This window comes from Sapajus apella, unplaced genomic scaffold (genome assembly GCF_009761245.1).
Source record: "Sapajus apella isolate SASKATOON/1434 unplaced genomic scaffold, GSC_monkey_1.0 scaffold36, whole genome shotgun sequence".
Classification (NCBI taxonomy): Eukaryota; Metazoa; Chordata; class Mammalia; order Primates; family Cebidae; genus Sapajus; species Sapajus apella.
The window spans coordinates 21355458-21368248 of NW_022436976.1; the positions used below are offsets into that span (position 1 = coordinate 21355458).

General features: G+C 37.7%; 1 protein-coding gene across 2 annotated transcripts in view; it reads right to left on the bottom strand.

The window, feature by feature from the left end:
- Nucleotides 1-12791, bottom strand: part of CACHD1 (cache domain containing 1) — a 228469-nt gene that overhangs the window by 111037 nt on the left and 104641 nt on the right. For both annotated transcript variants that reach the window (XM_032296745.1, XM_032296744.1), the window contains exon 3: nt 9055-9203. In XM_032296745.1, coding sequence (XP_032152636.1) covers nt 9055-9203 — 149 coding nt within the window. The remainder of the gene's footprint in view (nt 1-9054; nt 9204-12791) is intronic.

Genomic DNA, 12791 nt, shown 5'->3' on the forward strand with positions numbered 1-12791 from the left:
GCATATCATCTTTTATCCCCCCACAAGGTCACTCTCAAAAAGATAAAAACAAACTATCTCATGAAATCCAGAACTGATTAATTTGAGCAGTAGGAAAAGTTGCCTATACTGGCAAATGGCTCCAGTTTAAAACACACACACACACACACACACACACACACACACACACACCCCTTCTAAGAAGTTTGAGGCAAATTAAATTAGTCTTGAAAGCTGGAAGAATCTCTGAAATATAGCTCAAACTGCTAATTCTACAGTTGAGAAAACTGAGGACCAAAGACGTTAAGTGAACGTCCCAAGATTACACGGCAAAATGGCAGAGTGGAGGCCCATCAACTCTTTGTGCTACGTGACTCAGGCATAATTTACATTACAACTGAACTCACTGCTTATGATACTTCTTTTGCACCATGGTAGAGACTGAGCTGCAAATAAAATAAAAAGACTTGCCTCTTCTTAGAAATGAAAAAAGCTCATGTTTGAGTTCAGTTTAAAAACAAGTAATCCTGGCTAACATGGTGAAACCTGTCTCTACTAAAAATGCAAAAAACTAGCTGGGCATGGTGGCACGCACTATTCCCAGCTACTCAGCAGGCTGAGGCAGGAGAATCACTTGAACCTGGGAGGCGAAGGTTGCAGTGACCTGAGATCATGCCACTGTACTCTAGCCTGGGTGACAGAGCAAGACTCTGTCTCAAAAAACAAAACAAAACCAAAAAATACACAAAAAACCCTTCACTTGAAGCTAAGTCCCATAAGAATAGAAATTGTATCCTTTAAATCTACTATAAATTTCTAAAGAGCTAAGTACAGGAATTTCAACATTATGGGTCAGCATGTTAATCACCAAAATTAAAAACAACTCTCTGAGTAAGTTACCTCTGGCTCATATGATGTCAATAATACTTAAAGAACTTGAAATCCTATTACAGAAATGTATATAACATCTAAATCATGGTACAAAATACACAACCAATTTACAGGGAAGAAAGAATTACTCAAATGCTGAGATTCCTTTCTAGGTAGCTCAGTTACATGAGCATTAACTGTTTTAAGAGAAGCAGTGTAGGAGAATATGGTAGAAAGTTCTAGAAGTAAGAGTTTAGCCTTCTCCAGTCTAAATCTGAAGGTTAACAAAAACTTAATTTTAATGATAGGTTTGGCAGTACAATTTTGTATTCATTCTAAAGATAAAAGGGATAAAAGGGGGGCCGGGCGCGGTGGCTCACGCCTGTAATCCCAGCACTTTGGGAGGCCGAGGAAGGTGGATCACGAGGTCAAGAGATCGAGGCCATCCTGGTTAACATGGTGAAACCCCGTCTCTACTGAAAATACAAAATATCGGCTGGGCATGGTGGCGCATGCCTGTAATCCCAGCTACTCAGGAGGCTGAGGCAGGAGAATTGCCTGAACCCAGGAGGTGGAGGTTGCGGTGAGCCGAGATCGCGCCATTGCACTCCAGCCTGAGCAACAAGAGTGAAACTCCATCTCAAAAAAAAAAATGGATAAAAGGACAGGAGGATAACTTTATATCAACTTGGCTAGGATATATTACCCAGATAGGTTTGGCCAAACACTATTTTAAATGTTTCTGTGAAGAAAATGTTTTAGATAAGATTAACACTTAAATAGTGCATTATGTGAAAAGTCAATTATTTTCCATAACATCAGTGGGCCTCATTAATTGAAGGACTTAGTAGACAGACGGTCCCTAAGCAAGAAGACATTTCTCTAGCAGACTGCCTTTGAACTCGAACTGCAACTCTTCTTTGGGTCTCCAGCTTGTCAGCCTACCATGTATTTTGGACTTGTACCTCCACAATCCTAAATTCTAACAATAAATATCCATCTCTCTGTATGTACACACACACACACACACACACACACACACACACCCCACCCTACCCTATTGGTTCTATGTCTCTGGAGATCCATCTAACACCAGGGTTATAACAGCTGGTGGCTATTCATGAGAATTACTACCATCAGGAGCCTGTGTTCCTGCATCCGAGCCTATGCTAGTTGCTTTGTCTGCAGCACAATACCCTTAAGAGGTTGAATAAGATGGGACTCCTGAAATCATATAATTCAAGTGGGTGTCAGCTGGAAATGCACTAAATTCATGTTCTTAGAAGATGAGACGAGTCCTATCTGCCTTCCACAGTGACTATATCAATCTCAGTGAAAGCCCCAACTCAAAGAGCTCCCTGTAAAATAGCAGGAATCCAGTTTGACAATGGTTCCAAGAGTTTCTTCATTTCTGGAATCAGTGAAGCTTTTTAAGTCTCCCCTGATGGGTATGAGAGAATTATCTATTCAGTTGAAGTCTTCCAGCTCCAGGTGGCTGGTTTCAGCGAACCTTGGAGAGAAGCTGCTTACTTACTCTAGCTCCATCAGAGCATCATTTGCTCATCAATCCACACATAGATGCCTTAATGCCAGTTCTTAGCATGATTATCCAATTAACATGCATTAACTAAACAAGGATAACAGCACTGAACCCCAATTAGAGATATTAAAAAAAAATCTAAGTTCATCATTCCAGTATTTCCTCCCTAGCTTATTCTCCCCTTCGCCCCTTTCTTTTTAAATAAAGACACCAAAAATTAAAAAAAATAAGAATACCAACGGGTAGTAGCATCTACAGAAGAAATTGGGGAAATAAATAATCAAGTGATGTGGAAAATAAAATTATTGATTTGTTTATATAAAAGCCAAGGATTAGTAGGGCCTGCTGAATAACCAATAGCTTTAAAAGCACACATCAGAACCTCATGTCTGTGGCAAGCTGGGTTTCAGGGATAGCTATTCTTAGTGTTATACTTAAAGGAGTTATATTATTTAAAACTTGAGAGAATGAGCATGGACATTAAGTTGGCATAGCAGGGAATGCACATGAATAAGACATTTTTCTCAAGTCAAATATATTCACATTGTGTGGTCTTTTAAGATCAGGAATTGCAAATTCACATGCTAAGGTGGGCCAAGCAGGTGATAAAAATCAGGAAAATGGGTTGGGTGTAATACATCAGATCAGGAACTCCTGGCAGCTGTGGTGAACAGGAGACCGCTTCCCCTGCTTGAAAGGGGAGCTGCTCTTCATGAAAGCAGACTGTTCACAAGTAACAGTGTGAATCCAGTATTGCCAAACCTTCCGATTTTTCAAGAGAAGACAGATATTTGGGTTTTTAAATTGCTAATCTCTCAAAGTTTAAATGTTGGCAACAGATTTAAAAACTTACAAATTTAAAAACCTTTAAAACACCTGAGGGCCGAAAAAATTCACCTGCATGCCACATATAGGCTATGGGTGTAACTTTGCATTTGTTCACTCCTTGTGGGAGAGCCCAGGATCTCCTGTGTACCTAGCACCTAACCTAAAGGAACACAAAGGGAGCTGCCAATTAAATTATATGAATAAATGAGTCCACTCTCAAAACTGTGTTTTTTAAGTGATACCATTGAAAATGAGTTTGTTTTTGATTTAACTTAGCCTATTTTTTCCATACTGAAGAATGCGAATTCTTCAGATCATTCCTTCAACAACAAACTTTGACAGCATACCTAATCACTATGCAGGGTCTTGTGCAGAATAATTAACTTCTAAGGTTCCTGTGCAAGAATGTTAAGAGTTGACTGGTCTGAGGAGGAAAGTATCACACCCAACTGAAAAATTAATTTTCTGCCACTTTACAGGTTCTCTCAGTTGTCATCATACTATAGCCTTCAGGGTGTACTGAGCAGAATGCTCTATAATAGAGCTCTTTAAAGTTCCTCTCTCTTCAGAACTGGGCATTTTATTTTGTAAAAATATGTACTTTTAAGCACTAATGAAGAAAACCAAATATGGATTATAAATCATTAACAATGAAAAGTTACACCTGAGACAAAAAGTAAAAATTAGCCACTAGTTTAAATTACTTATAAAAACATTGTCTAGTTCTAACTAATATTTAATATATTTGGAAAAGAAGCAAGGTCACTAGGCCACAGGCAGTTAAAATGTTAGTAACAAACAGCTATCATGCCACTGGGTCAGTGCTGAGTTAAAAAAAGAAAATAAAGTTCGTAAGGCCCAGATGACTTAAGAATGAACAAAAGATTCAGAACTAAGACTGGAGGTCTCTTACTTGAGGTCCAATTGCTTACATTTATTATAAAGACAGTATGAATACATATACATATGGCCAGACACAGTCCATGGCCAGATACAGTTCACAGGCATAAACAGCTTTAAAGAGTTTGCTTCATACAACTATAATATCTTACAGTTTGGAAGAACTTTAGCAATAATCTTGAGCCCATTTTTCATGAATTTTAGTCACTACTACCTCTCTATCACTTTCAAACACTTGGTCACATTCACTTAATGTTTTTATTTAAAATAATTCAATTTTTATTAGCTACATTTATTTGAAAAAGAAATGTTATTACCATTAGATATTCAATATTCACTGTTGACATAGTGAATATTGAAATAAATACATAACCAAATTAAAAAAAAGTCTAAGTGCAACCTAAAAACATCTCCCCTATAACAACCATGTGAGGTAGGTACTTTCATTATTATCATTTCACTGATGAGGAAACTGAGGTTCAGAATAAGTGACTTCCAAAGGTCCACATATGAGTACATGAGATTCAAAACCAAATCTTCCCAGTATTAAAAAAAAAAAAAGTTTTTAATCACATCCTTAAAGTGCTCCAAAAGACTAGATTTTCCTTCCCTCATGTAACTCCAACATGAAGCTGCTGAGATTCAAATGGAGACTTTTTGGAAGGACTGGAATATAGGAAAGTGTCAGCTGGGTGCAGTGGCTCACACCTGTAGTCCGAACACTTTGGGAGGTCAAGGTGGGTGGATCACCTGAGGTCAGGAGTTTGAGACCAGCCTGGCCAACATGGTGAAACCCCATCTGTACTAAAAACACAAAAATTGGCTGGGCATGGTGGTGCACCCCTGTAATCCCAGCTACTTGGGAGACTGAGGCAAGAGAAGCACTTGAGCCTGGGAGGTGGAGGTTGCAGGGAACTGAGATGGCACCACCAGCCTGGGCAACAGAGTGAGACTCTATCTCCAAAAACAAAAAAAAAAAAAAAAAAAAAAAAAAGGAAAGGAAGGAAGGAAGGAAAAAGAAAAAGAAGGGGTGAACAACTGAAATGTGTTCAGCAGGGAAGGAAGGAAGGAAGGAAGGAGGGAAGGAGGGAAGAAGGGAAGGAGGAAAGGAGGGAGGGAGGGAGGAAAGAAGGAAGGAAAGAAAGAGGGAGGGAGGGTGGGAGGGACGGAAGGAAGGAAAAAGAAAAAGAAAAAGGAAGAGGTGAACAACTGAAATGTGTTCAGCAGGCACCCCAGCCATTAGAATATGCAGATAAGGCACTTTCTGAGGGACTGGAACAAAAGTAGCTAGCTGAGGATTCATAACCTTGTTCACCCCAACATCATTTCCATTTTTAAATTTTCACCTATAAACTGAGGGGCTCCTGTGATTTTAGAAAATCCTTGTGTTCTGCCAACGTCTAGAAAAAAGCATCAGCTCAGGGTTCACTCCCAAAATTTCTCCACACATTTCCCTGAAAGTGGGCTCCATTCAAAGCCAAGTAGATGTAGTATTATAGAAGGAAGTCCTCATAGGCTGCTTCCTAATGAAGAAGATCTCTGTTGTTAGATATCTTTTAAATTTGTCGAAAGAGGTTCCACACCTGTGTTGCTTATCTGTACATTCTCTGATTGTTTGGCTTTACCTTCAGAGCTGTCTTAGTTTTCCAAGATCCACCCCAATTAGTTCTTGGCTCTGTCAACTACTCCTGGCTGGGAGATAAGACTGCCACCTCTGAAGGAGAAACATTTTCTCCTACTAATCGCTTACTAGATAAGGTACAGTTAAGGTCTCACGGATGTTCAACTAAACTAAATGAGAAGTTCCTAAGGGGCAGACACTACAGTTTATGTTTGATTGTATTAACAAAAAGCTTGATTACTGGGTTTTGCCAAGTTAAATGGCTTCTGTCCCAGACCTGAAGCCTTATCTCAATATATTCAAAATGGAAATCACTGTCTTTACTCCCAAACTTAATGCACACATGTGTGTTCTTGGCTTTTTGGCTAATGTCAAGTGTAACATCTGCATGTGTGTGTGTATGTATGTATGTATGTATGACCATTCTCACAATTCAGCTTCAACACGACTGCCTCTTACCATCTCATATATATTTATGTGATACAATTTTCATAACTAATCTTCTATTGTTAGAAATTTAGAGTATTTATAATTTTCTCTATTACAAATGGTTCTATGATATTTTTCTTTCAGTGTTTTTATATTTTTTATGATGTTCTTCCTAATGGCCGCATCAAGGGGCAGATTTCTAAAGTTCGTAAAATCATTTCTGATACAACCTATCTGGTATAGTTCTCTGCTTTGAGGAACCACAGTACCTCTCTGCTACGTCACATTTTGCCCTATTAATTATGCTCAATATTTGCCACTCCACCACCCATTAACTTACACATTTCTAGAGAGTAGACACACTCTTACACATTCCTATATTTAAATCAATTCCGATTCCAACAAATAGTATAAAAATTAAATACAATGTCCAGGTGCTAGGGATAAAAAAGGATGAGGTGTAATTCCTGCCCAGAACAGAAGGGGAGGCTGACTCACAACACGGTCTGATACATGAAGTTCTACACTATATAGAGCTGTATGGAAATTACTATGGGAACAAAGATTCCAGGAACAAAAGACAGTAAGGAGAGGAAAGAAAAGGCAATTGGAGGCTATGGAGAAAGGGCAAATGTTGAGCTGCTCCTTGAAACATTCATAGAAATTCACCAGGTGGGCCAACTGATTGGGTAGATTCACCAGCAGCAGCCAGCCCATTCAAGTTTCGGGTTTTTCCCCTCTGGAGCACTAGTTCTATCTAGGAATTTATGAAGATCCCCAATCTGCTAAGGCAGGGTTTTTCAGCGTTGGCACTATTGACATTTTGGACAAAGTAATTCTTTGTCTTGGGGAGCTGTCCTGTATGTTATAGGATATGTAGCAGTATCCCTAGACTCTGCTCACTAGATGCCAGGAGCAACCATTTCCTCCAGCCTTTAAGTTGTGACAGATGAAAATGTGTCTGGACATTGCCACATGTCTTTCCCTAGGAGAAAAATGCATAAATCTAGATCTAAGAACTTCTCCTTACCTTACTATCTTTTCTCCCTGTCCTCAAAATGATTTCTTCTTGAGGCCCAAAACCCAACTGGACCCTCATCTTATTTTTAGATACTGAGAAGCTTGTCAAAACATTAAGTTAATGTTGCCCCACTATAAAACATAATCTTTGATTATATCTTATATGGTTTGGTTGTGTCCCCCACCTACATCTCATCTTGAATTGTAGCTTCCATAATCCCCATGTGTCATGGGAGGGACCCAGTGGGAGGTAACTGAATCACGGGGATGGGTTTTCCTGTGCTGTTCTCATGATAGGGGATGGGTTTTCCTGTGCTGTTCTCATGATAGTAAATAAGTTTCACGAGATCTGATGGTTTTATAAAGGGTAGTACCCCTGCACATGCTCTCCTTCCTGTCACCATGTAAGATGTGTCTTTGGGCGTCCTTCACCTTCCCCCATGATTGTGAGGCCTCTCCGGCCATGTGGAACTGTGAGTCTGTTAAACCTCTTTTCCTTTATAAATTACCTAGTCTCAAGTATGTCTTTATTAGCAGTGTGATAAGGAACTAATACCTAACAAATAAAAATTGAAATGTTCACTCTGATATAAAGGTATACAAACATTTAATGTTATAGCTAATACTGTTTAGAACATTTCAGTTTCAAAATACTTTCACATTTGACTTCACTGAATGTTTATAACATCCTGGAATATTAGTTATTGTTCCCATTCCAGAAATAAAGACAAGATTGCTCAAAGACATCAAATATCCCAAGACCAGGTGGATACTGAGTGTTAGGGGTAGAATTCCTATCTAACAGTCTCATTCCAAACTATATATGCTTTCCATTTAGCTTACAGAACAATTAGTATGCGTTTCTTCGGGCCACAGACAGTGTAAGCCAAACAAGGTCTCATCTTAACATCATATAAATGGAGAAATAAAATGACTTGAAGATGCTACCTACAAGCCGAGCAAGAAACCATAAGTAAAAACTTGCTTATGGAAACAAAGCATCATTTAACCACAGAAAAATGTTATATCCATTTTTTGCCTAGCCACAAGAGTACTTGTTATGCAAAAAGAGAAATAATACTAATTAACATTTACACTCATATTTTAAAACATATTAACATCTTTTATGTATTCTAAGTAGCACTAGAAAGTTAGTATAAGATTATTTTCCATATTGGTAGAAAACTGAGCATAAAAATAAACATTAAGTAACTTGATAAAGGACACATAGCTAATTCAAGCCCAAGTCAAACTTAAAACTATGCTCTTTGCACCTTTAGGTAAGTGTTCCTTCCACTACAATTTTCAGCATCCCATAGCCCTATATGCCTCCAAATATAAATATCACTAGGTCAATAAATAAAAATATCCTCAACCATGCAGATACAAATCTTTTCAATACAATCTGAAACCACATTTCCCATAGGAGTTTTAAAGATAGTGTCTACTAAGGTAGTGGGATTTTTTTTGGTTACTCTTTTAAAGACAAAAAGCACTCCGTTAAATTAAGCAAGTGACATGGCTTAATAGTTGACTCAGGACAAAGCATTTCCAATTTTCAATTTTCTAGGTTTAGATTCTGTACTCAAATAAATAGTTGATACTGTTCAACCTGAATTTCTTCAGCACCAAAAGGTGAGTAGGGAGGGTCCAGGAATTTGCTGGCTAGAGAACACTGAATCACATTTCTTTAAAAATTACTTGTCTAAAGATAAAGGGATTATCTTAACAAGTAGGAAATGACTTGAGTTACACAATTTGCAATATAATTTGCAATAAATAAACACAGGTATTTTTAAAATGAAATGAAAAGTATAAGCAATTCCATTTCTGGTTTATACAACAACAAAAAGTTTTAAAGTCTTACTCCATCATGGAAGGTGGGATAGTACAGCAGTCTTGAATTGCAGTTAGCGGAGAGGTCAGGTGAGCTGTATAGGATGCTTCTACAACTTGCTTGTTGCGATTGACCACATCCAAGTAACGGTTGAACTTCTCTCGGATTTTTTTGGCTAGCTGTGGGATGACAGTGAGCAAAATAAATCGAAAGTTCAAGACAATAACACATTGTATTTTTTTCCTAATAAACTAATAAAATGTGTCACAACCTGCATATATTAAAATTCAAATAAAACAACACACACCCACGTTATATTCCACTGTGTGGGTTGAGATAAATATTGCACAATTCCTAGAAGTCACAGAAAGGTACTCAGACAATGGTAAAATTGTATCTTCTTATAACAGATGATAGGATGTTAAATAGAACAATACCTATCCATAAAATACCTTGCTGGAAAAAGGAAAACCAAGACTGCTGATGTTATTATTGTCAGTGTGACTGTGGGCATTGCATGTAACAGGGCAATAACAACTGGCACAAAAGAGAAGAGACATTATCTGTTACTTGTGGTTCTGGAGTCACGTTTTTCAAGGGGGGTAATACAAGAAAGAAAGGAAAAAACATTCAGTACCTCCTGCTATACAGCCCCAGGGGACGCCATTCTCAGTCTTCCATGTGAATGGCAATTCCCTGGAGTTGTACAATACATATAAAATGAAATGTACAGTTAGAAATATACTTGTGTTTGGTTTGTTACATGTTTAAGATGGACAAACGTCTTTTTTAACTGCTGTAAACAGAACACTTCATCATGATTTACTTTCATGTGGGAATAACAGAAGCAAATTGGTGAGCATACTGCTTTTTCCTCCATTGTTCCCATCAAATACCACGGCTTCATCACAGATCTCCAAGGAAAACCGTGTTGTTTTTTTCCTCCCCTTAAAACAAAATGTTACCCAAATGAAATGACTGATCGAATTATAGCTAATTGGTTTTGTAGTGCTATTCATTATCAACTCACTGGAGGAAAACTAATCATCTCCTCTGGGTCATGTGTCTCACACAATCCAATAGCTTCCAGGCTGAGAGCATGGAGTCAAATCAAAGTATCTTCATTTGTTATATTCAAGCCAATTTTAAATGTTGATTTTGTTCCAGGGATATTCTATAGCTCAATTAAATAACTGAGGGTCTCGGCCTTGCTAGAAATTACATAAACTATAAAGTTTAGAAAAACTTCCAGACATAACAAAGGGATATGAGTATAATGTTTAATTGGATAATGGGTTGTCCAAGTTCATTTTATTATTTTCAAAGGAGGAGTTGTGTGTCTTGAAAATTTATAAGACAACTCACAATGCTCCCTGACCTAGACTTCCTACTATTGAAATAAAGTAGGTTTTCCTCATTGAGGTCATTGCATTAAAACATATAAACCCAGATTAATTTTGACGACTGGTGGCTTTGCCCCTCTCAGGGGACATTTGGAGAAAATTTTGATTGTTACAACTTGGTGTAGAATGCTACAAAGTAGGTAGGTAGAGGCCAGGGATTCTCCTAAACATCCTACAATGCACAGGACAGCATCCCAAAACCAAGACTTATTTGGCTCAAATGTCACCAATGGCCCAGATGAGAAACCTCAAAATCTCGACTGACTGCTTTTTTAACAAGTGCTAGAAAATAATTTTTTAAACAAAAAATTCACATTTTATTAAGGATATTAATATAACCCTTTCAGGGCCTCTAAAAATCTTTAGTAGTATCCTCTGATTGCAGTCAAATATTAACCAGACGTTTTATTTAAGGGCTATTCTTGGGTATGAATTCTGACCAATTTATTTTTTCTTTTCAACTTTTATTTTAGGTTCGGGGGTATATAAGCACATTTTTTATATGGATAAATTGTGTGTTACTAGGGTTTGGTGTACAAATGATTTTGTCATGCAGCAAAACTTTGATTAGAGAAAAATCAGTTAATTATCCCAATTTTCAATTCAGGCAATAGATTCCAAACTGTTCTTCTATTTGAATTCTCCACCCATCCAAAATGATACCTTAACAGGAAGAAAAAATCTAGTACATTTCAACAATTGCAAATTTTTTCATTTTTTGGTTTTCCTTCCCCAAAGTAATATAAAACAGGACATCACATGTGGCCCAAATATGAAGAGAGGACTATTCACTCATTATCAGAAGTGTTAACGTGGTTTTTAAACAGCAGCTTGCAAGTAATCTAACAATCTTCTTTTCCTAGACTTTCACATTCAATGGGCAGTAGAGGATGTGAGAGCAACAGGCCCAGCTTGAAAACTTAATATATATTCTCATAATGCCCTGCATAACCCTCTCATAACACACATTACATTTAATGCTGTGATCTTTTTTAACATTTGGCTATTTCATGAGACTACATGCACTGTAAGGACATAAAGTCTCGTAAGACAGGCAGATGTTAAAAGATGACATACGATATATGTTTTTGTTCACCATAGTATCTTCAGGGTCCAGCACACTGCCTGGCATTGCAGGCACAGAAAAAATATTTAATGAAGTGATGAAGATTTTTAACATTCACTCCTGAGAGTCATCAACCCTATCTTCTGTTCTAATAACAAACTCTTAAAACATATTTATTTTAAAAATATACAACCATATGTATTTCTGGAAGTTCCATCAGGAAACAAGTTATAGCTTTTCTTTGTAGGTCGTGACTTCTGATAAAGTAAATATCATTAATTTCCCACTTAGGAGTATTAAGAGTATATAGTCCTTTATTGCCCTTGGAAATAAATTTTGTGTAACGTAATGACGATATAATTAAAATAACTAAATTTTGAAATATCTTCACAAATTCACTTTAAAATAAAAACAAAATTTGTGATCATATATCCTTCTCTCTCATACACACTCTTAGTATTTAACTCCACTTGAGAAATGCCCAAGGGTTTCTTCTACAAATTTGGTGGATTCTAACTTTAAAGAGTCAGATTTAGCTAACTTCAGATATTATAATCTGGTCCACTGCCCGTTTCTATATAGGCCATGCGCTAAGAATGATTCTTACACTTCTAAATTTTTTTAAGAAGAAAATTTTTAATATTTAATAATTATATGAAATTCCAATTTTACTGTTACTATTTATTGGAACACAGTCATTTGTTTACATATTGTTTGTGACTGCTTTCATTTAACAATGGCAGATTGAGTAGCTGGAAGAGTCTGTATGGCTGCTTTTTTTTTTTTTTTGAGACGGAGTTTCGCTCTTGTTACCCAGACTGGAGTGCAATGGCGTGATCTCGGCTCACCACAACCTCCGCCTCCTGGGTTCAGGCAATTCTCCTGCCTCAGCCTCCTGAGAAGTTGGGATTACAGGCACGTGCCACCATGCCCAGCTAATGTTTTGTAATTTTAGTAGAGACGGGGTTTCACCATGTTGACCAGGATGGTCTTGATCTCTTGACCTCGTGATCCATCCGCCTCGGCCTCCTAAAGTGCTGGGATTACAGGCGTGAGCCACCGCGCCTGGCCGGCTGCTTTGCTATAGGTAGAAGTCAGGGGCCCTAATTTATCCCCAGATGAAACGATAATCCCAGTGTGGTGCCATAATCCCAGTGTGGTAGTTTTATGAAAATTTGCTGCAAATTCTTTAATAGGTCTTTCCCTTTGGCAGCTGGGGTCTATATTTCCCCCCAACACCACTGCTTAAATCTGGGTAGACTTATGATAGCTTGCTTCTACTAGTGGAGTACAGAGAA